Source organism: Bos javanicus, chromosome 1 (genome assembly GCF_032452875.1).
Source record: "Bos javanicus breed banteng chromosome 1, ARS-OSU_banteng_1.0, whole genome shotgun sequence".
In the NCBI taxonomy this organism is placed as follows: Eukaryota; Metazoa; Chordata; class Mammalia; order Artiodactyla; family Bovidae; genus Bos; species Bos javanicus.
Genome location: NC_083868.1, coordinates 113447256 through 113471965, shown reverse-complemented (window position 1 = coordinate 113471965; position 24710 = coordinate 113447256). Strand labels below are relative to the sequence as shown.

Here is a 24710-nt window from a genome sequence, read left to right as displayed (position 1 = left end):
TACACAGATCTTACATTCTAAAAATCATCTGTCTTCTCAAGTTTGCCTTATTCTTCTCACATTGCTGGAGCTTGTCCAGGACACAGCCAGCTTTCTACTACTTGGCAACAGAGTACTCTGTGGTGGTTGGTCACTGTCTTCATTCAGGTCACCCTCTCATTCATTCATACATTCGACAAATATTCATTAAATGCCACTCTTTGTGCCTGGAATACAGAGGGGGCAATACAGAAACATGGCCCCTGCCCTCTTGCAGCTTTCAGTCAAAAGAAGACAAAGCAGATAATAAACATAAAACTAAACATATGATTAAACACATTTGCGATGAGTGTCGATAGATGAGAGAAGGTGGCCGGGAAAGTAAATAAGCGTAGCCATAATCAGATTCAGGAGGGAAGTCCTCTCTGACGGACAGGTCAGAAGGTCAAGGAGAAACAAAAGGGAAGGGTTGAGGCTGTCAAACTTGGTAGGTATGGCCTAAAACTAGTGAAGGAACAAGTGCAGGGGTTGGGGGGAGTCTAGGCTACAGAGGTAAGCCCTTCCTGTTGGTGTGCTTGTGCTCAGTTGCCAAGTCCTATAGGGCCTTGGAGAGGATTTTGAATTTTATCCTGTGTACGCTTAGAAACCAGTACGCTTTTTTTTTTTTTTTTGCAATTTAAATTATGGTTATTTTTAATAGGTAAAGCATACAAGATCCAAAGATGACTGAATGAAAACACTCCGTCCCTCCGGTTTCCTAGCCACCCAGTCGTCCTCCCCCGAACTGGCTATAACTATCTCTCCAGAAATACTCCAGGCACAAGCAAGCCTATCAGTCCATAAGATATTTTAAGCAGAGGAGTAGGACATCGGATTTAAGACCCCCCGAATACTGAGAGGCGCCTGGCTTTCTGCGTTCAGAGCTACGCGTTCCAGCCTCACGGACCTCACTACGCTCGGCATTCCGAGCTTCTACCAGGGAGATCCCCCGGGGGCCCAGGACTTCGCAAATTACATTCTGGCAGGGCTCCTACGTTTGTTCCCACGCTGTGCTCCGAGCAACAGCCTTGCGCGCCCGCAGCTCCCACGCCGCCCCCTCCCCGCATCTCGTGGCCGGGAACCCGGAGCTCGGCACACAGCCCAGGTGCGCTTGAGTGTTTTAACCAGAGACCAGGGCGGGAAGGCAGCGGCTCCCAGAAGGCAGCGACAGAGGCGGGCCGGGGCGTGGCCAATGCCGTAGGCGGGATCAAGCTTGGGGGCGGAGCCGACGCTGGGTCCGCTGCTGAGCTCTCCAGAGCTCCCGCTGCAAAGATTCGGTCCGGGACCCGGGCCACCCACTGGGCGGGGGTGCTCGTCGGCCCCGGGCGCTACAAGCCCTGAAGGTAAATCCGCCTGGGAGACGGGCTGCTGGAGCTCTAGGGGACCTACGACGGGGGCGGGCCGCTGGATGGCGGCGGAGGGGAGCGTCCCGCGACGAGTTTCCCAAGAAAGCTGAACTCGTCCCAAGTTTCCTGTGCATCAGTTTGCACCGGCGATTTGGTGGCGGTCTGTTTCTGTGCGGGTGGTCTTGGGCCGCGAGAGAGGCGTGGAGGTGATTGGATTAATTCGCCTGGGCGCGACCCAGGTTTCTGTACTGGACCCCTCGCCGCGGTGGGCGCAGTTTTTGCCCCAGAAAGGGTGGGTAATTGAATGCAGTTGTGTCCCTCGGCAGCCGGGTGATCCCCGGGCTCAGAGCGCGCGCGTCTGCAAGGCGTGCCTGGTAGTCCGGAGACCAAGCTCCATGACTTCTTTCCTCTTTAGGCAAGACTGACTAGGTGCTGTCCCCCACCCCCCCCGGGGGCTGACCCCCGAGGCTCCGCTATGGACACCGAGAGCGAAGTGGATTTTTCCAGCAACAGCTTAACTCCTTTGTGGCGGAGGCGTTCAACCCCTCAGCCCCAGCTCCTGGGCCGGAGCAAGCCGAGGCCCCAGTCCTATCAGAGCCCCAGCGGGTTGCTGATCACGGATTTCCCGGTGGAGGACCGAGAGACGCTCCCTGCGGCGCAGACTCTGGCCGAAGTGCCCGGCGCCTCAGACGGCAGGACGGTCCAGAGGAGCCCCCTGCTTCTATGCGCCCATCGGAGGGCGGTGACCAATGGGAGGACCGTCTCCCAGGAGTACAGGGCTGTCTCTCCTCGGCTTCGACGGCCCAAGTCACCCCAAGTCCCCAGAGTGGCGTCAGGCGGCTCCCCCAAGTCCCCAGCGAACGGCACAGTGACCAAGCCAGCGCCTCAGCAGCTGCACCCCCCGCGGACTCCTCGAGCGCCCTCCCCCTGCAGCCCCGAGGGGGACAAGACCGGATTCCCTACCAGCCCCCTGCCTTCGCCGGCTGCAAATGGGCTTTCCCCTAATATCTCCTCCCAAGGCGCCGGTTCGCTCTCCGGCAATATGGCTAAGGACCCTGAGCGAGGACCCTCGAGACTCTCTCCTTCGCTCCCCAAAAGGTCTTTGGAACAAAAACTGCCGCTCCAAAGGCTGCCCTCAACGGAAAACGAACTCCTGGAGAATCCTTCGGTGGTTTTGAGCACAAACAGCCCCGCCGCCCTCAAAGTGGGAAAACAGCAGATCATTCCGAAGAGCTTGGCCTCGGAAATTAAAATTAGTAAATCCAACAGTCTGAACGTGGAACCTCACAAGAGACTGCTCAAGGTGCGCAGCATGGTGGAGGGCCTTGGGGCCCCCCTGGGCCCAGCAGAGGACGAGGGCGAGGCGGAGCACGACTTGGACAGCCCCGGGTCTCTGCGGAGAGGCTTGCGGTCCACCTCCTATCGCAGGGCGGTGGTCAGTGGCGTTGATTTTGACAGTCCTGGCACCTCGAAGAAGAAGAACAGGATGTCCCAGCCGGTTCTGAAAGCAGTGATGGAAGACAAGGAGAAGTTTTCCAGCCTGGGAAGGATAAAGGTAAAAGTGGGCAAGAGTGTCGCATGTTAGGCAGGCATTAAGCCGCCAGTGAAGATGTTTGGGGTGGGGAGGAGGGGCACAGAGGGAACCAAAGGTTATTGTTCTTTTTTAATTTTATTGTTTGTTGATCAGACCCCTGCAATCTATCTCTTGGCCATTTTATTGCTGGTAGGCACAGCCCAGGTTAATGCAGTTTCATGGGAGGAACTGAAACTCTTATCACTGTATTCATTTTCTAAGTTTGGCAAAATGTGGGGAACAAGTAGGAGAAAAAACCCAGCAAATTAGGTATTGGTGGAGTGAATCTTGAACACTTTTAATACAGGTAGCTGCAAAGGGGGTGGCAAGCAGGCGTGGATCTGCACTCTTGATTAAGTGGTCACGCCAGTGTGGTGCTTGTTTAGAAGTGTCTATTACTGGTTGCTGATTCACCACAGCTGATACAGGAAAACACTGATTTCCTTTCAGCCGGTTGATTATTTTAAGTACTTACATTAGTGATTTAATTACTGAAATATTTTTCCTTTCCGTAATGACCACATACTAAATACCGTCCAGGTAAAATGTGAATCGTAAAAGTCAATTGCCAGAATCACAAAAGACATAGTAGTCATCTTTGTTCTTTCTGGCTTCTTTCACCAGTGGCTTTGGTTGCATCTCATTCCCATTTTGTGCCCACTTGACCCTTGAGTGCATTTAACAAGTTGGTAGCTTGAAACTTCAGGTTGGAGTGAATGGTGTGGCGTTGCTCCCAGATAAAGACCTAGGAGTTGCACTCCTTAAAATATTACCAAATATGACATGAAGAAATAGGGAAGACTAGGGAAGGAGATTTTGGAGTGTGCATGTGCTGCCTTCTCCAGACACAAGACAGATCTCAGCAATAGGGCAGAAATTCATTTTGGCAGCCACATCTTTTCCTGATTAATCAGAAAGCTGGAACCAGTCTATATAAATGTCACATATGTAATACACAAGTGAGCCTGTTTTATTTTAGATCCTATGGCCTTAAATTACATAACATTTTATGTGTATTTTTTTTCCCCCTCCAACTTTGCAAGTTTAACAAATTTCAATTTAACAGTGGTGGTGAATCATGAGTGGGCTTCCCTGGTGGCTCAGATGGTAAAGAATCCGCCTGCAATGCAGGAGACCTGGGTTCAGTCCCTGGGTTGGGAAGATCCCCTGGAGAAGGGAATGTCTTCTCAACTCCAGTATTCTTGCCTGAAAAGTCCCATGGACAGAGGAGCCTGGAGGGCTTCAACTCATGGGGTCACAAAGAATAGGACATGACTGAGCGACTAAGCAAACTAATTTCTAAGTAAAGAAATTACATAACATTTTATGTGCTTCCCCACCCCTCCAACTCTGCAAGTATAGCAGAGTTCAATTTAACAGTGATGGTGAATCATCAGTAATAAGCTAAAAACTATTGGTCATTTGAGGATTCTCAAGCTGTATTGGCTGAGCATGGGGGATATTGTACATTTTATTTCATCTTTTTAGTGAGTGGTAGTAGTCATATGACTGCTCCAGGGATCATCTGTGCATGCTGTTGGAAATCTAATGAATGTGACCACAAAAAAAGTACTTTTTCTTGAAATAGCTGTATTTTCTGTTTGGCTCATTCATACATAGTTTGCTTTGCTTTTCTTCTTTTTGCTTTTCTTGTTTCTTAGAAAAAAATGCTGAAAGGACAAGGAACATTTGATGGGGAAGGTAAGCATTTGATTTTCCAGACTTTTATTGCTGTTTCAATGTGGAATATCAATTATAAGTTGAAATCCAACTGAAGTAACAAAAACACAAGATGAGAAAAATGTACAACTTCTCAAATTATACAGCACAAAGCTCTGCACTAAGCTAAATTTTCATCCAGTAATACCAGCAGTGAATAAAATTAATGGCATTCTTTGTAAGCCGATGACTTTGTCAGACCAGTGTTCTGGGATTTTTAATTCTCCTCTACTCTGGCTCCATCCCCACCTCCCTCAAAAAATGAAGAAAGATTAAGGATAAACTCTAGCTCTTCAATTTAAAATTCTGAAGGTTTGGCATGTAGATCTTATGTCCGTATTTCCTTAGGTCATATATCCTTTGACTTAATGTTCTTATCCCCATATTTCTACATTTTAATATCATTAATATGGTTTCATAACCAAGTTTCAATTTGGAGGAAATTGAACTCACTTCATTAACAGAACCCTACTGCTAAGAGTTTCAACCTCATATAGTGTTTTTGTGAAGGATGGAAAAAAAAGCTGCTTTCACCAGGTGTTCAGACCCTAATCAGATTAGGGGACTTTGTGTAAATGGATCCAGTGTCAATGGACCAGAAGAGCTTGTAGAGCTGGGGGAGTGTGGTGGAGGTGAGGGTAGTTACTTCCTGTCATTCTTTGAAATGGTAAGATTTTCCTGCCTTTAAAAGAACAGTGAAGAAGGGTATGCCCCTCTGTAAGTAAATCAAAGGTAAAACCACCCAAAGTTATATCAACTTGGCTGATTACAAAACATTTCCCCATATCATTCTTATAAAAATCAGTTCCCATTTTATCATTTAAATATGACCAGTTTATAAAAATGTACTTATTGTATTCATCTTAGAAAAATGTTTTCTATGGGGAAGAAACCCAGATAGAGTATTTTTGCTGGCTGGGATAAAGTCATCGTCCAGATTTTATAACCGAGGAATCTGGAAAACTCAAAGAGGCTTAGTACCTTATCCACTGTCGCACAGCCAGGACCAGGACAGACACCTGGTTCTCACGCACTTTGCTTTCTCTTGTACCCTGTTATGACTGTGAAGTGAACAGAGCATCTATCTAATATCAATCATGAGAGATGTTTTGCATCTTCTGGAATTTGGCATTAGTTTTGAGACCTTTGCTTCAAATAGTTAAAAATGTTGAGCTTTTTTGAAGTCTGAGGACAGACCTTCATTATAACTAGTTTTATGCTGTTTCCTTTTACAAGGAGCTGTTTCTGTGCACCCTCTCCTCTCTTCTTAAATATGATGACCTAGACATTCTTTTTCACATATATGTACATGAGGAATGCAGGAGTCTTAGCAGTTGATGACTAACAAGAATGTAAGTCAGGAAGCTGTGTGGTTGAGTGGTAAGATCCTGTGATATTGGAACCGGAGACCTGAGTTTCTGTCCTGCTGCTTCTAGTCATCAGTTGAGTGACATTAAACAAGCCTCTCAACTTCACTGAGCCTGTTTTATCCTGTGTAAAATAAAGCTAATAATTGCCTACATTGTTGTGAGATGAATGAGACATCATATCAACAATGTCCAAATGCATTTTATGTCACACATTAAGTACTTTAAAGGGTTCTGCAGAGATCTATACCCTTACAATCTGCTTTCATATGCAGACCAATCAAGAACAGTAAAATCTTGCATGAACTCTCAGTATTTAGTGATGATGCATACAGAACATGCCATAGTTGATGAGAAATGAGGCAGATGTTTGCTGGCTTCAGTAGATGGGGAAAGCATTTCAAACTCAGTATGTTCCAAAACCAAACTCATAATCTTTCCACTAAAGCTGAATCTCTTCTGGAGTTCCTTTCTTCCACTTCAGTTGTGGGACTTAACAGAGCTAGAAAATATCCTGACCACCACAGCCAGTCTGACCCCTGTATCCAGTCCAACCCCCTCAAGTCTCCACTGCTTTTCACTGACCACTTCAAGAGCACCCTAATTAGTTCCTTAACTAGTCAATGTTTTGCTCTTCCAATCTAAAAATGTCTTTCAGTGGATTTTCATTGCAGTCGGGATAAAATACAACTTTTACAGTATGAAAGAAACTCTGGCTTTTGGGCTCAGGATTAAACCCAGTTCTGTCTGGTTTGAACTGTCTGGCTCTTCTCCCTGAACTCACCTTACAGCCTTTGTCTGATTGACACCTGCACTCCAGTTCGTGACCTCTTTTGTCCTTCTAAGGTAATTTATCTCCTCTTGCTTTTGGAGGTGGTTTTTTCCTGTAGCTCCGTGGTTTCTCGGCTTTCAGATCTTAAGATTTTCTTCATTAACACCTCTCTGACCCCCAGACTAAATCATGTCCTGCTGACAGTCTGTTCTCAGAGTACTTGTGTATAAATCTTTTGGTTTGTAGATATGTATTTGTGCCAGATCATTGTGTCCTCAACCTTAAAATGACTTGCTGTCTTACTTAGAGTAAAAAACAAAAGTCCTTTCAATGGCATTGAGGCAAGACCCTATATGGTCAGCCCTTTATTCATCCCAACCCCCATCTCCTATACTTCCTCCCCTCCCTTAACTTATTCCAGCCACACAGGCCTCCTTGCTGATCGTTGTACAAATCGTAAGACACACCAAGCAGACTCCTGCCCCGGGGCCTTTGTTCTTGCTGTTGTCTCTGTTTGCTGATGTCTCTGTTGTTGCCAGTTGTAGAGATGGTTTCTTTCCTTAACCTCTTTTAGATCTTTGCTTCAATGTCACCTCTATGAGACCTTCCTAAACTACCCTGTTTAAAATCTACATGTCACCTTTTATAACACCCTTTCTCTGTTTGATTTTTTGCCATGTTACTTTTCAGCATATGCCATATTATAAAAGTTGCTTGTTTATTTATTTTCTTTCTTTCATCACTCTAATGTCAGCTCCTTGAAGAATGAGATTTTTCTCTTTTTTTGTTGTTGTTCTTTGTTGTATCCGCAGCACCTAGCATTTACTGGCGTCTAGTAGACATTTTCTAAGTATCAGTTGAATGAATTCATGAATGACTGACTTTTACTATATTTCTAATTAAATTTTTGGCTCATGAGGGCACGGAAAGTGTCTTTTATTTTCTATTTACTCCCAGCCCTTGGCACATTGTAGATGTACTATAAATGTTTGTTAAATTGAAAAATAAAAGGGTGTAAATTCAATTTAACCTAAAAAACAATTAGGTAATAGACATGACCTTCATGAGTGGTAGACAGAGTCATGGAAACTTTGCTTCAGTTGGCATTTGATGTACAGGCACTTCCCTGTCCCCTGCAGATGAATGGGGGGATAGAGCTGTATGAGTGAGAAAATAAATTTTTGATCATGACTCTTCATGAAGAAATCCATTTATCTCTTGTTTATTAAACTGGAGGCCAAACATCATATAAATATTGGGTTTCTTTAGAACAAGTAGCAACATGATGGGGGGGGTGACAATTAGTGATGTGTAGGGTTTGGTTCCTTTTTTGCAGAAAACGCTGTCCTGTATCAGAACTACAAAGAAAAGGCCCTTGACATCGACTCCGATGAGGAGTCAGAGCCAAAAGAACAGAAATCCGATGAAAAAATTGTGATTCACCACAAGCCTCTGAGGTCCACGTGGAGCCAGCTGTCTGCGGTGAGTGTGTACCTTATGTTTTTCTATCTGTGGGATTAAAGAGACCAAGTTGTGGAAATTATACCTGGTTGTGGTTTTAATTTTTTTTTTTTTACCAGTGATCCTGTAACCCTAAGGAGAAAGATTCTTCCTTTTAGATTGTGAAATATTTCTTGAAACTCTGCAGTGAGAAAGTGAACTTTGACAATTCTGATCAGGAAAATTTATCATGTTTTTATAAAATAAAGTGCTTTAAGACTGATGTACTATGGACTCTGGAAACTCTTCTTTCTCAGTATATTTTCTTGTTTTTTATATAGTGTGTATGTAGTGGTAGCTTAATATATCTACATTAAGGGATAGCTTAATATCTCTTAATATATCTAAACTGTATCATAATTATGGCTGTGTGCGCGTATGTTTGGGGGCTTCCTTGGTGGCTCAGTGGTAAAGAATGAACCTGCCAATGCAGGAGGCTCAGGTTCCATCCCTGATCCAGGAAGATCCCTTGGAGAAGGAAATGGCAATCCACTCCAGTATTCTTGCCTGAAAAATGAACAGGGGAGCCTGGCGGGTTACAGTCCACTGGGGTCATAAAGAGTTGGACATGACTTAGCGACTGAATGACAACAATATATATGTATGTATGATATTTGTATGTATAGTACCTATGTAAAACAGGGAATGTGTTACACTTCTTCCTTGGAAATTTCATTTGATAGAGACACATTTATATTTTCTTGAAATTGGTTAATGAATGGCATCTGTCCTGTCTCTACATGTGCATCTTTTGTGGGCCAGTGTCTGATACTTACTTTTGTATTGAGTAAATTCTCCTCTCTGCATCAAACCGCTTTAGTGTTTAGCCATAATTTCTTTTCCTCCTGGCTTAACAGTGTCACAGTGTGATGCTTAGTTTACGTGATGTGAGTTTGGGTACAGCGTTTGTAGGTAGGAAAGAGTTCCCATAACTGGCTTGGGTGGTGGGAATGTTGCATGAAAAACAAGCTAGTGCACCTCTGTGAGTCATTTAGCAACATGGAAGCAGAAGTGATTTTCTCTTAAGCCGAAATGAGCATAGTCCAGAATGAGGAATCGCACGTACTTAGGGAAGTACGTAAGTGTACTTCCCTAAGTGTACCGTCAGCGTAAGTGAAGAAGCACTTGTAAACTTCACCATGGAAATGCGTGTATGTTGATTATGGAGATGACATCTGGCTCAGGTTTTTCCTCCCCTCTGCACTGCATTGGAATTCAGAATTCAAAAAACCAAACCTTTTCTCCCTTCTACCCCCTAATTTTGTGCTAAGGGGAAGTTATGTATTAACAGTGTCACACCATGGAGTGACATCCTTAGTGTTACACCACAGATTAAAATGCCCACAGGGAGGCAGGCCAAGTAGTGTTATAAGTGATGCTGGTGAGGGTGGGTGATGGGCAGTGGCGGGAAATGTGATCCACAGGCCTTGTATAAGTTGAACAGCTGCCGCTTAGTTCAAACCAGTTCAGTGTTGCAATATTTTCTGATATTTAGAAAAGAGAATACAGAAAGTCAGACTTTTGAGTTTGAGCAAACTCCAGGAGATATTGAGGGACAGGAAGTCTAGTGTGCTGCAGTCCATGGGGTCCCAAAAAGTTGGACACAACTCAGTGAGTGAACAACAACAGCAAAATCCCGTTTGTTTGTTTTCTTGAATGTTTGTTTATTTGGCTGTGCCAGGTCTTACTTGTGGCACACGATCTTCAATCTTTGTTGCAGCATGCAGGATCTTTAGTTGCGGCATGTGCGATCTAGTTCTCTGACCAGGGATCAAACTCCACCTCCTTCATGCGGAGCGTAGAATCTTAGCCATTGGACCACCAGGGAAGTCCCTTCAAGTATCATCCTAATTTAAGTTTTAAAAAATGTTTCATGAGCCCAAGACTATCTCTGGGCCAGTAGTTGCTCAGTCGTGTCCGACTCTTTGCGACCCCATGGACTGTATGTAGCCCACCAGGCTTCTCTATCCATAGGATTCTCCAGGCAAGAATACTGGAATGAGTTGCCCTGCCCTCTTCCAGGGGATCTTCCTGACCCAGAGATCAGACCTGTGTCTCTTGTGTCTCCTGCATTGGCAGGCAGATTTTTTACCACTAGTGCCACCTGGGAGGCCCCCACACAGGCCAGTTCAGTTCAGTCACTCAGTCGTGTCTGACTCTCTTTGACCCCATGGACTGTAGCACACCAGGCTTCCCTGTCTATCACCAACTCCCGGAGCTTACTCAAACTCATGTCCATCAAGTTGGTGATGCCATCCAACCATCTCATCCTCTGTCATCCCCTTCTCCTCCTGCCTTCAGTCTGTCCCAACATCAGGGACTTTTCCAGTGAGTTAGTTCTTTGCAGCAGGTTGTTAAAGTATTGGAGTATCAGCTTCAGCATCAGTCCTTCCAATGAATATGCAGGTCTGATTTCTTTTAGGATTGACTGGTTTGATCTCCTTGCAGTCCAAGGGACTCTCAAGAGACTCCTCCAACACCACAGTTCAAAAGCATCAGTTCTTCGGCACTCAGCTTTCTTTATAGTCCAAGTCTCACATCCATACATTACTACTGGAAAAACCAAAACTTTGACTAGATGGACCTTTGTTGGCAACATAACAGGCCAAGTTGACCCTAGATGACTGTCATTCTATTGTTGGTGTAGCCCATTTGGTAGGGGATACTCGAGAAGAAAACTGAATTTTTTGAGTTTTCTCTCTAGGGCAGCAGCTGTATTTGTTAGCCCAGGCCTAAATCTTGCTGTTTATCTCTGAATACTCAATAAAAACATGTACTTCTCTGTCACTTACACACTTCTCCAACTTAGCTTTAGTACCGAAAGTCAGGCTGCCATATTTATGCTTCCTGGAGTTTGGCTTTCATTTAGATTAACATATGGAAATTTAAATAACACTTTGTATCTTTCAAACTTTCAGTACTTCAAATATGGGCATGCATTTTATTTGGCAAAGGATCAATGTACTGTTGTGCCTTTTGTTAACAAAATTGATATTAGAAGACTATCTGGTGATAAAATGTAGATTCTGACTGCAGAACTGTGTTATCTTGGATTTGAATGTTCCCAGGGCTTGTATGTTTTTATTGTGTTGCTTGGCAATTACATTTAACCAAAGCATCATGATTGGACTTTGCCCTTTGCATCACTTGGGCTCCAGCCTGCGTTTTCTTTGGCCCTTCTGTGTCTCTGTTTCACTTTTAAACACTTTAAGTTTTTTTTTTTTTTTAATTCAAGCTCGGGGCTTCCCTGGTGGCTCAGTGTAAAAAAATCCACCTGCCAGTGCAGGAAATGTGGGTTTGATTCCTAGTCCAAAAAGATCCCTTGGAGAAGGAAATGGCAACCCACTCTAGTATTCTTGCCTGGGAAATCCCATGGACAGAGGAGCCTGGAGGCTATAGTCCCTGGGGTTGTAAAGAGTCAGACACAACTTAGTGACTGAACAACAACAACTTCAAGTATGCAGAAAAATTATCTGTAAATAATATTTCATTATATATCTCAGAGAAATACAGATTTTTAAAATAAAAAATAATCAAAATTGCTACAACTAAAAATTCAGAAAAAAATTCTTAATACCATCCAGTGCCCAGTCAGTATTCACATTTTCTCAATTTTCATATTTTTTTAAGATTTATTTAAATGGGAATCTGCATAAGGTTGTACATTGTGATTACTTAATCATATTTCTTAAGTCGTTTCATCTGTAATGTACCCTCTGAAACCATGTAATTCAAATTGGGCCTTGAACCTATAGTCCAGGACTTGACCCTAGCTAAATCCCAGATCTGGAACTTGAACTCATGGTCTTTTAACTGAGATCATGCCTCGTCTCAGGATTTATTGAAGCTCTCAATGTCTTGTGGCAGAAGGAATTCAGTAAGAGACTGAGTGATAGGTAAGACGTGGATTTATTTAGAGAGAAACACACTCCACGGACAAGAGTGTGGAACATCTTGAAAGGCAAGAGGGCAAGCGTGCAGATAAACTAACATGTAAGTCTGTGTAATAGATCTCCATGTACCTGCCACACAGGTACCAGCTTGAACAGATGTTAACATTTTAATATTCAGGTCTCTAGTTTTTAAGGCAGATCCTGTTAACCATCCTCCTCTCCAGTCCTTTTCTCCTTCCTGCCTCCCCAGGTGTCATTACTGTCCTGAAGTTGTATTCTGTCCTTCCCACATGGGTTTCCTGTCCACTAAAAAGTGGCAGTCCACTTAGGCTTTTTTAAAAACTGGATACTTTTAACAACAAAAAGCAGCTGTTACTTTTTAAAAATTCTAGTAGTTAGTAAATATCCAGGTTGCAGTTAGGACCCTAAAGAAAAGAGGCTTCGTGAATTATGAAAAATGTCAGGATATTTTCCATAAGCAGTCAGCACCTCCATTATCTCTGTCTGATATTGTGCCCTGATTTCTTCTGGTAAAGGGGCTGCAGTGATTAAGGTAGGTTTTGGAGCACTTCGACTTTTTGTATTTTTTTGCATCATCTTTCCATGCTTAATTTTTAATAATACCAAATAAGTAAGGTTGTCCCCATCCAGTCTTTAACACAAAACTCTTCTCTGAGTGGGGCCTTGATTCCAGAAAGGGAGTAGAACAAAGGGTTTTCTGGCAAAGCGGTTAGCTCTCTATTTGGATCTATCTTGACTTTCTACTTGGGAAGGGGTGCTTATGAGCACACCTGTGTGTTAGCTGCTGTTGATTGTCCTATGCTGTGAAAACGACTTATCTCTGTTGCCAACTCCTGACTGCCTCCTGAGATGATGAAACTTGTCTTATCAGTTAACTGTAAGAAGCATCCAGTGTGTGGGAGACTTTAAAAGAGCAGCAATTTGCAGTCACTTCTGTTTGTTTTGTAAGGTGTTGAAACCTTCAGTCTGTGTGAAATTTGTCTTAGTGCATTTGTTTATGATGCGTCTCCTTCCATTTCATTGGACAACCACATAGGCAAGAGGTGGTTCTCCGTGTAAGGTGTTGCGACAGTTTTAACTGGAGTGTTGTTGTCACCTAGGAATGAGTAAGAGAGGCTTTTAATTGGGCCTTAACATAGTAGAGAAAGTTTAGGTTGCCTCGGGCTTCCCTGATTGGATTACAGTGACTTGGTGAATGTGTGTATCAATGTGGCTTTGTTGGCAGGTCCCCTCCACGTAGAAGTGGGGTTTTCTCCCGTGTCAGGAACACAGCCTGGGCTCCTTAATGTCATCAGATGGTGCCAGACTTAGTTTCCTTTACTTGATTGTCAGAGTACATCAGTCTTTTCTTCACTGGAAATACAGGATTTCTTCATTATTCCAGGGAACATAACTTTTCGCTGCTCTTTGAGCTTCCCTGGTGGCTCAGATGGTAAAGTGTCTGCCTACAATGTGGAAGATCAGGGTTCAACCCCTGGGTCGGAAAGATCTGGAGAAGGAAATGGCAACGCACTCCAGTATTCTTGCCTGGAAAATCCCATGGATGGAGGAACCTGTTAGGCTACTGTTCATGGGATCGCAAAGAGTCAGACATGACTGAGTGACTTCACTTCCACTTCAGGTCTTGGGGAACACTAATGTATGCAAAATAACTTAAATGATCGTGGTTTTCAGGTTTTTCTTGGTTTGAAATGAAACTTGAAGTTTCAATTTGAAAAACTAATTTTCTGTCCTCTGGAGATCTGTGCCCAGAGACAAAGGAACCTGCCATCCACAGGTGATTTACTCATCAACTCACCTAAACTGGCATTGTGGGGACTAAGAGCACAGTGCTTGGATTTCTGGGCTTGTGGGTTTGAAGAAAAATATTGATTGTGTTACTGGTATGGGATAGAACACTACATACCTGTAGCAGTTAGTGCCAGGTGCATAGCAGCTGAGCACCCCCTGCAGAGAGCTTCTGGTTTTTAATAAGTTTTATCCTTTCATAGGATCCCGGAAGGCTTTACAGTATTACAGAAAATAAAAAATAAACCTTGCCTGGTGTCTTTTTGCCTTTTGTCATAACTCGACCCTTCCCCCTTTCAGGTACTATGCATTAGATTGAAAAAATGACAGTTGCGAAACTAGTATTTGTTAAGTTTGGTGACAGTCCCAAAGCCACACTTGCCCTGACCCCATTTGTTTGCCATGGAGTGTTTGTGTAATTCCCATAGCCTTGACACGCCAGGTACCTTTGACAAGGGTGTTCAGGCTCCAGAGGCAAGAACTCTACTTGGGCTCAATACCGAATGCAGTCACCAGATACATGCCTCATACAGTCACCCTCTTACTGGACTATTCCTTTGGACTTGCTGACAGGCGACTTCTCAGTAATCCTGCTCGCTTTGCATATTTTTTCAGTGTGCTCAGAAATTTTAAACACTTTATTCTGTAACTGCTTCTGTACGTGTTCTGTGAGGTGTGTCTTCGGCTGTCCCTAGTGTGGCCAACTAGGTTCGTAACCAGAATTAGGACTTTGATCTCTTGAGTACTGGACTTCGCTCCTAAGACACACATAGTTTGCTCTGGATGATTTTCTGGAACTGCTGAACTAGAAAGGATGATTTGAAAACTGGCTATTTGATTATAAGTATAATTTCATTATACTTATAATATAACACACTTTGGAGTCTTAGCAGTTCCATCTGGTGGGACTTATTCTTTTAGAATTTATACTATGTTTATTGTAAAAGACAGACTGTTTTCTACTGAAAATCAGTGCTCAGCAGATGTAATAAACCTGAATATCCTTCTGTTTGCAGAAATGCTTAAAGTATTTAGAGGTCATTGAAATTTTCATCGTTTCCCCTTACATTTTCACACTTGTCTGAATTAATTTTCAGTTGTTCAGTGACTTGCTGCTTAAAATAATCTCTTTAGTCATAGAGTTTTCCATTTACATTTTTGCAACACAGCAGCCTCATAAAATTATTTTTTTTTTTTTACCTTAAATGGTGATTAATGTCTTTTATCATATCTATCTTTTATGTTTAAAAAAAATAGAAAAAAAATTCTCATTTTTCACATCTGGCTTACTTTCAGTACTCACCATGTAAACAGTCAGGGCTTTAGGTGTGTACTGGTGCAAGCTTTTAAGTTGGACAATAGGTCTCTTGGAGTGTTTGTATCTTTATAAACAGAACTGGAGGTCTATGTGGGCATGACCTGAGACCCCCAGCAGAGATCCTGGTCCAGCCAAGAGGGCTGGAGCTGGGGTCTGCTTAGTCTGAGGCAAGGACAGAGCTCTGTTACTCTCTTGCCATTTGAGTACAATTAAATTAAGGTATTCCCTTAACATGTTTGAAAGCTAATTTTGACTATATAAGCAATACTTAACACATTCTCCATGAAAAAAAAAATTAAACCATTTCAGATAAGACCAAAGTCTCTCTTGATCATATCTTCAATCCCAGTCTTTCCCTTTCTCTCTAGGGAGAGAAATTTCTTCTCAATTTGGTAACACTCCTCTCAAAATCCATGTATATACATGTAAGGAGAAGAAATAAAGAATACATGCATTTACATAAATAATATACTGTGCAGATATTGTTGCTGTTGTTTAGTCACTAAATTGTGTCTGACTCTTTGCGACCCCATGGACTGTGTAGCTTACCAGGCTCCTCTGTCCATGGGGTTTTACTGGCAAGGATACTGGAGTGGGTTGCCATTTACTACTCCAGGGGACCTTCCCAACCCAGGGATCAAACCCATGCCTCTCAAGTCTCCTGCGTTGGCAGGTGGGTTCTTTACCACTGAGTCACCAAGGAAGCCTGTGCAGATATTAAAACTTGTTCTTAAAAATTATTTCATGTCTATACATGATGATTTCAGTGTTCTTTCTAGTCTCAGTGTTAGTCTGTAGGATGGAAGTGCACTTTGTCATCGTTCTTTTCTAGGGAGCTGTTATCTGCTTTGAGAATCTGGTAAAAGCTATGAGCCACAGACCTTCTCTTTAGAAAAATGTACACACATATATATTTGAAGTGTGTGTTTATAATTTTTTTTTTTCAGTTCCAGTTTGGGAGTGTTTTTTCTTTTATCTCCAAATACTGGGGACACATCAGTATAGCTCAGTGCATTTCATGTTGTTCATATCACTATTAGAAATGGTATTTTTTCTCAACAATAGTGATGGTGGAACTTGAACTATATAACCCTTTTTGGAAATATATAGAGATTGAGAATAAAAATAAATATTCTGGCTTGAGCTTAGTAAGTAAGGGCAAATAAGTACACTAATTTATGTGCCAATATTTATTCTCTGGGGAGAACAATGGGTTGTGAAAATATGGGTGTGTATCCCTGAGGCCCCAAGGGGAGGTAGGGGGCAGAAGAGACAGGTGCTCCAAGAAAGTGGGAGGACATGAGCACAAGGGAATTTTATTTTGGTTGGCGTAAGTACAAAAGGAGATGTTTCAACTGAAAACCTTGACCTGGGACCCACACAAAGAGGGTCTTATTTCATTTAACAGAAAATTGATGAGAGAGATGTTGATCAAGGATTCCTTCATTCCCCTATTCTTTATGGAGGGCCCTATTCTAGACACTGGTGATGGAGTACAAATAGACCCCACCTGCTTTCCTGTCCTTGCAGACACCCTAACTGGTAAGACAGACACCAAATAATCCCATAAATACATGCAGAATTGCTGTGTGACTGCCATGAAGGCTGTGCTTGTGCTGCTCTGAGATCCTGTGGGGAAGGGCATCTGTTTGGGCACATTGCTGTCAGTCAAGGGAAGGTGGCAAAGAAGGTGACGAAAGCTGCCATCTGATCAGCTGCAAGATAAATGTCAGGGCAGAGTTGCTGTTGGAGGGGGTGGGTGCAGGGTGGAGGAGTCCCAGGCAGGGAAACATCACGTACACAGACCCTTTGAGGTGATAGAGGGTCAGGGGATTTGAGATCAAGTCAGTGCACCTGGAGCTTCTTGATCTCCTTGTGAATACTTCTTGTTCTTCCAGTCACTAACTGATGGGAGTCCGAAGGCTCCATCTTTGGGGCTCCTCCCTGATCTGCACTCCCAGGTTGATTGCTTCTAGTTTTGTGGCTTTAAATACATCATCTGCATCTGATGATCTCTAGGTTTCTATCTGTAGACTGGACCTTTCCTTGAGCATCACACAAGGATCTCCAACTTCATTTCTGGTATCTAGCCAGCATCTCAGGAGAAGGCAATGGCACCTCACTCCAGTACTCTTGCCTGGAAAATCTCATGGACAAAGGAGCCTGGTAGGCTGCAGTCCATGGGGTTGCTAAGAGTGGGTACGACTGAGCAGCTTCACTTTCACTTTTCGCTTTCATGCATTGGAGAAGGAAATGGCAACCCACTCCAGTGTTCTTGCTTGGAGAATCCCAGGGACAGAGGAGCCTGGTGGGCTGCCGTCTATGGGGTCACATAGAGTTGGACATGACTGAGGCGACATAGCAGCAGCAGCCAGCATCTCAAAGTTAACCTGTCCAAAAGGTGACTTCTGATCACTCCCTTCTCTCCCACTCAAATCAGCTTCTCTCACAATCTCTTCTTTTCCTCAGCAAATAATGACTGCATTTTCCAGTCTTGAAGATTAAAACCCTTGGAGCCATTCCTCACATTTCTCTGTCTCCCATAACCTACTTCCAATTTGGTGCAAAGCCTGTCGCCTGTATCTTCAGAATAGAGCTGCTTTGCTGCTGCCATTCTGTCAGCATGGAGGGGCATTGTCCCCTGTGCTTCCCAGCTCAGCTCCCTGCATCTGCCTCTGTGCCTATAGGTCTCTTCTCCAAACAGCAGCTATATAATTATATTGTTGATTTGTGATCCTGTTACAGTGTACTAAGTTATCATGTTTTTTCTGAAGTGCTAAGTGATTTCTTAACTCCACTCAAAGTAAAGACCAAGCCTTACAGAGGCTGGTGAGACTGTGTGTCGGCCCCTGGTTACTCCTCTGAACTCCTCTCTTGCTTCTGTCTTGCTTGTTGCTCAGTTATACTGATGTTCCTCCCGGGCGAGGTGCACTCTGCCTCAGGACCTTTGCACTTGCTGTCTCCTCAACTTACACATGACTCTTTCATTACCACCTCCTTAACTTTTCTTATCCTCTTCCTGACACTTACCCCTCTAATATACTATGTGATTTACTTTTCTTGTTAATTGTCCATATTTTCCCACTGAAATAAAAACTGCATGAAGGCAGAATTTTATCTGTTATATTCTCTATTTTATCCCTAGCACATGAAACAGTGCCTGAATTACAGTAGCCTTGCAGTAAATCTGTGATGAATTTATGAGTGAATGAATGAAGACAAAACCTAATCCCATAAGTGAAAATAACAGAAAGCTATCCAGCAGTTGAAATAGCCAGAAAGTTTCCTATTTAGGGACTATGTGGAGGACTGTTTTTAATTTTTATTTTAAAAGAAAAGTTCTTGACATTTGCTTGGCTACATCCTGGATTTAATAAATGTCTTTGATACATTAGGAAATTTGGTATGTTCATAGTTTAAAACTACCTATGTTAGGTGTTTGCACACTATGAAATCAAATTAAATTACAGCCTTGTCCTCCACTTGATAATTTCTTTTGGGGAGGCAGGTGGGATGCATCTAAGAACAATAGGGGTCTATAGGAATACAGTGTAATTAAGTAAAAGGAAAGAAGGCTCAGTTACTTTTACTTTTTTATGTGTTAATTTGCATTTAGTCTCAGTTGCGGCACGTGGGATCTTTCATTGAGGCTCATGATCTCTAGTTGTGGTGTGCCAGTTCAGTGGTTGTGGTGCTTGGGCTTAGTTGCTCCACAGTATATAGGATCTTAGTTCCCCGACCAGGAATTGAACTCATGTTCCCTGCATCGCAAGGTGGATTCTTAACCACTGGACCACCAGGGAAAGTCCCAGCTCAGTTGCTTGAGGAGTTCTGAATAACTATGGGGAAGAGCTCTATAGTACTAAGCTTGGGCTTGTGGAAATCATCCATCAGACTCTTGTGTTTGCCCTCTTGACCTTAAGATGTCCCCTTCTGGTGTCTCTTCTCTTGGTCCAGTGATGGGGCCATTCCACATCCACAGAGCCATTTGTCTCCAAGATGATTGAATAGAGAAATTGTCGTCATTGAAATTACTACTGAATCTATAAATATGGAGCTAGTGCTTAAAAGTTTGTTTCTAAATTTGTTTGATTTATCCAGAATACTTAAAGCCTGTTGATTTTCTGCATGATTAATCTGTACTCTTCTGTCTTAGGATCATTTTGGCATTTGTTACCTATATATCTGTTATTTGGGGGCATAAGGACTATATAGCCAGTGGACAGCTTCTGCAGAAGGAAGTATTATTGCCAGTGAAAGGAAATTGAAGATTATTTTCCCCTTTGGTGTAGGAGATAAACTCTACTACTCATCTGACTGCAATAATAAAAATGGAACAGTACCCATTTGGGGCAGCAGGAAACCCTGCTTCTGGTAGTGATATACAAAGGTTTATGGCTGCTGTCTGCTAAACTCATACTCCGCTGGTCTCAGTGTGAACAGGCAGTGTAGAGGCTGACTTGCAGGGTGGCTGTAGCTCTGGGACCTGTCATTGGATCATCATGATATTAATTTTTTTACATGTAGGTGAAGTATTAACCCAGTATTTGCAGAGGATACCGTGCTCCGGGGGTTGAACTAGGTCATTTCACTCAGCTTATATCATCCTTGTGACAATACCATGAGGGTGACTGCTGTTTCTCCACCATATATTGAGGCAGCTGAGACTCTGAGATGACAAATATGGTTACTCTCCTACTGTTTTTCTTATGGTCTTGAGGTTACCTGGAGCAGAGCCTTTCAAGTTTGTCTAAATAACGGACATGTACCTAGGGCCCTGAAAGAGCAGAAACCACATTTCCATCAGGTGGGTACCTGGCTAATAACGTGACTTCATCTCAGAAGTGTCCTGTTGGCTGTCTTCTTATTTTCCCTTTTCGCCTGGTCTGTGTGCTCTCCTGAAAGCTCCTGCACACACACAGTTTCTGACTTCTTGTAACTTAGACTTGAGATTACCTAGCATGTCCTGGCCCTCCTCATGTTACTCTTTCAGCTTCCATGGATAGCTACCTGTTGAGTTTCTTAAGAGAGAATCATATAGACTTAGACACTAATCCTGCCCTTCCCCCCTCCCCCACTTAAATAGGTCATTTAAACATTTACTGTTATTTGATCAGGTGCTTAACCAGCCCTGTTCCAATCTGTTTTGACCTCCCACATGATGAGAAATCTGGCCACTTGGGCTGCTGCTTCTGCAGAATCTCTGAGCACTACAGCTTTTCTTTTACATGTGAATGAGAGTATAAAGTGACATGACTGACATATCTACTGGGAATTTACACATGGTGGAGTTATCCTGCAACCATGGTCTATATCGGTAGCTTAACATAATGAGAAATACATTTTACTTATCACCTAGTATGTGTGTTCATGGGTGCACGTGTCTGTGTATGTCCAACAAAAGCTTCACAAAGTAGAAGTTACCCTTAATACACACAGTGCACTATGGTATTTTCTGTCCTGTCCTTTCTGTTTTGTTACCCTGACGTAGATGACAATCAGAAATTTTGGGGCTGTGTTTTGCCATTCATTAAGTGATTATAAGTTTGTAGTTTGGAAACGCCAGTATCTGACTCCAAAATTCATGTGTATTCCACTGCATCGGGATGAATGGGGCAAACAAAACAAACCTAAAGCCAGTACCTACTCTGTGGGAACTTAGAAACTGGTTTAGGAGACAATAGAAATGAAAGGTCTAAGTGATGTTTTTGAAAGAATTTAGGGCAAAATGCAGAAATGAGTGACACAGATAGAGGTCATGGAAAGCAGTAAAGGTCAGGAAAGTGCTCTCTAAAGATTATGACTAAATCTAGATGGGCTAGATGGGTGAAGAGTCAAAAATAAAAACAATAGAAGTATAAAATAATTGCTTGAATAATTGAATTGAAAATGAAACTTGAAATATAGGTAAATGGGAGAATATTGGTAATTCTATGCCTGTTTCTCAGATCTCCTCCATATAAGGTAATTCCTGTCCACTGGGATCTGGCGTGCTTTGAACATTGCATGTAAAACATCAGTTCACTTTAGTACCCACTTTTCCGAAACCAGTTTTGCTCAAGTTTAGATTGTATTGCAAATCTAGAAAACTAACTTCAGTGTCAGTGTTGTTCTAAGGAGTTTACTGTTTGGAGGTGATCATTCCTATCCATCTGCCACTTGACAAAAATAACAAGCAAAAACAGAATGGCAACAAAGATGTTGGCACCTCCTTTATAAACAGGTGTCCTTTTCTGCAAGAAGAGCGCTCAGACCTGTTCTGCCTTCGTCAGCCCCTTCCTGACTCATGCCTTCGCCACGTGTCGTCGGCTTCACTGTCAGTTACGCACCTCTAGCCCTGTCCTCCTCTGTTCGCCCATCTGCGCACCTGCCTGTCATCACTCATTGTCAACACTGCCTCATAAGCCACTGCCTGGTTTGGGCTTGACTGAAACCTTTCTCATTGCCTGCCTTTATCTTAGCTACTTTTATCTGTGAATGGTTACCTCTCATGAGCTTTCCTGTGGGCAGCAACTAAGAAATGCAGGTATTGTTGGCATCTCTAAACAGTTCCATTTGCCTACCCTACTTGCTTTGTTTCTTTTTTTGAGAGAAGACTTTGAAACTTAGTTTTTATTAAAAGCGATGCTTTAATTCCAAAGCTAAGAGATGTTTATTAGTGAAAAATTAAAAACTACCAATAGATAAAAAGAAGAAAATAAAAATTGTTTGAAATCCTTCCCGTGTAGTCACTGTGGATATTTTGGTATATAACTTTTCAGACTTTTTTTTCCCCTTAATCTGTATTTATAATTTTCCTCTTCCTTTAAGCAAAAATGAATAAAATAATATTGTCTTTTTGCTCATATTTTCCCTTTAATAATGTTGTAAATATTTGCTCATCAATAAACCTGCTGTTTTTTAACCCATTTTTTTTTTCTCTTAACAACGCTGTGAATGACTTTTCATGTCATTAAACTTTCTTCCGTAACAACCTTTGTAAAGCCCATATTTATATTTCATCAAATAGGTAGATGTTTGTTTGTTTGTTTTTTTAATGTTTGGTTCTTTTAACCAATTCCCCTTAGTTAGTCATTAGTTTGTTCTTAATACAAAATTTAAATTAAGTTCTTTGAAATAGTCATTTTTAAATTACAAAGGTAATGCAGGTGCATTCACCTTATTACAAAACTGAACACAACAAGACTGAAAGTTGCTATGGTTTTACCGCCATTCCCAACTCCCTCCACTGTTCACCACCATTATTAGTCTAGTCTCTTCCTCAGTATTTTATTAAATATTCCAGTTTTAAAAACTGCTCACCTTTTATGAAATAATTTTATAGAATTGCCTTTTCCCCCTAAAACCAGTTTTCCTTTTTATCTTACTTCTGTGACATTAGCTTTTCATGTATGTCCTGATCTCATTTTCTCCCCTTGGTTGCTGATAGAAAAAGCAGAAGTGGGTTTCTCTCTCACTGGGGGATAGAGATTGAGTCCACCTGGGTCCAGGCTCAGTAGCGCACAGAGGAGTGAATGGTATTGAGAGCCGCAAGTCAAAGAGAGGAATTTGTGGAGATTGCATGGCTGTCAGGACTAATCAACAAGTTAAATTGCCAGGCACCCTGCCAACAGCTTAGCTGTCTCTGGAGCAAGAGCTGAGAATTCATTTGGGGATGCAGTTTCTGAGGTATCCAAGGGGAGGACCTTAGTTTAAAGGAAGGGTGGCTGCGGGTCACACACACCTCGAAGAAATTCAGAAGTGTGAGAAGTTAGTGTAAAGAAGTTAGTCCTTGTGGGCAGCAGACACGCCTGAGTTGAATACCAGCTTGCCCACTTATTAGGGTTCACGATGACTTAACTTTCCTTTGTCTCTATTTTTCTTATTTGTGAAATAGCAGTAGTAATACCTTTCTTGTGGAATTGTTAGAAGGTTTAGATGCATGGAAAGAACATGCCTGGTGCATGGTAAGCATTGGATACATCAGTAGTTGGAGAAATACAAGAGGAACCAGCAGAACTCTGAATCAGGTCCTGGCTAAATAAAGGATGCTGGTTTACAGGGGCTGGCTACAAAGTAACACATGTACTCTTGTCTCCTAAATTCTACAAGGCACAGCAGTTTATTTAATGACCTTGCTGTTTGTGGTCTGTACTCTCTGCCTCATATCTGTATTGAAGTAGCTGGGACTCAGTCAGGAATGCTGGCTCTGACTATAGAGGGTGACACAGGCCATTGCAGGGTCAAAGCTCCGAGCCCTGCCTTGCCTTATCTGAGTTTGCCACAGTTTTAGCAGACCCGAGGTTACCTCTGGGAGGCTGGCGAGCTTGCTGTTTCTTGAGATTCAAGAATTTTGGTGAGGAATATAGAATTTTCAGTTTTAAGTTTATAGAATTTATAGTTTTAAGATTATAGAATTTTACTGTTTTAACAGCAGTAGATGAGAGAGGCACTCTGGTGTTTTGAACAAATGATGAGATCCCTGGCATGTCACTGGAGATCTTTTTAAATTAAGCATATGATTTTATTAAATGGGCCATTGTCTTCTACCTCTCATTATTCTAAAAAATAGTGATCTGTGTACCTGTTTCTCCTTAAAAATATGGCACCATCCCCATCTTGACCTCAGTTATCTCATCTTCGATCATCTGGATTTCTGGCCCTTGGTATGGGTGTTCTGCAGCAGCTTGTGACTTAGGTGGACAGTGTCTCAGTGATTTCTCAGTGGACGTGGCAGGGCCTGAGACAACCTGCGGGGGCTATTTTCAGAAGACGGTTTCAGGCTCTCGGCAGATTTTTCATTTTAGGAACTTCAAGCATATTCTCAAAGAGCTGCTGTTCCTATGTTGTTGAAGTGAAAGAACTCGTAACTCATTGGAAATTCCGGGACTGTTCAATTTGTATTAAGTCTGTAGAAAAGACCTAGGAGTGATTGTGTCTGGTGGTATAATTTTACTTTGCAATTCATTCTCTTCCCACTTGAACTCTCCAGAATAGAAGCCCATGAATAGCAAGTCACCAGGAGGCATGAATAAACCAGCTGGTTTTCAGCGAATGGATAACTCTTAAGTTTGAAGGTCTTAGCTCCAGTGGGTATTCAGTGGACATCAGTGCTTTATGGAGCCTGAGTGAACTTGGATTATAAATATCTGATCTCATTTTTAATTGACTACTTTTCTGAGCCTCTTTGGTTGGTCAGTCTTTTGCAGGCCCTCCTATTCTGGTTTCTTTGGCTGGTGGGAAGAAGAGAAAGAATGTGCACCCATCTTATCTATATAGAAACAACGTCAAGTCATAGAGGGCCTGAGGTCATATCCCTGTTTACCCCATAGAAAATGATCCCATCAGCCTAGAGACTGGGGTAATTCCTCTTGGCTGTGTACACAGTTACAGGGCAGGTTCTATCCTGTAGATAG

General features: G+C 42.6%; 1 protein-coding gene across 3 annotated transcripts in view; it reads left to right on the top strand.

Moving 5' to 3' along the window:
- The first annotated feature begins 701 nt into the window (after positions 1–701).
- ARHGEF26 (Rho guanine nucleotide exchange factor 26) overlaps positions 702–24710 on the top strand; it is a 149354-nt gene continuing 125345 nt past the window's right edge. Inside the window, exons 1-4 of one of the 3 annotated variants that reach the window (XM_061418062.1) lie at positions 702–1361; positions 1780–2919; positions 4599–4638; positions 8132–8277. In XM_061418062.1, the coding sequence (XP_061274046.1) occupies positions 1840–2919; positions 4599–4638; positions 8132–8277 (1266 nt within the window). In that variant the 5' untranslated portion in view covers positions 702–1361; positions 1780–1839. The remainder of the gene's footprint in view (positions 1362–1779; positions 2920–4598; positions 4639–8131; positions 8278–24710) is intronic. The other 2 variants (XM_061418053.1, XM_061418044.1) reach the window with 2 other exon arrangements.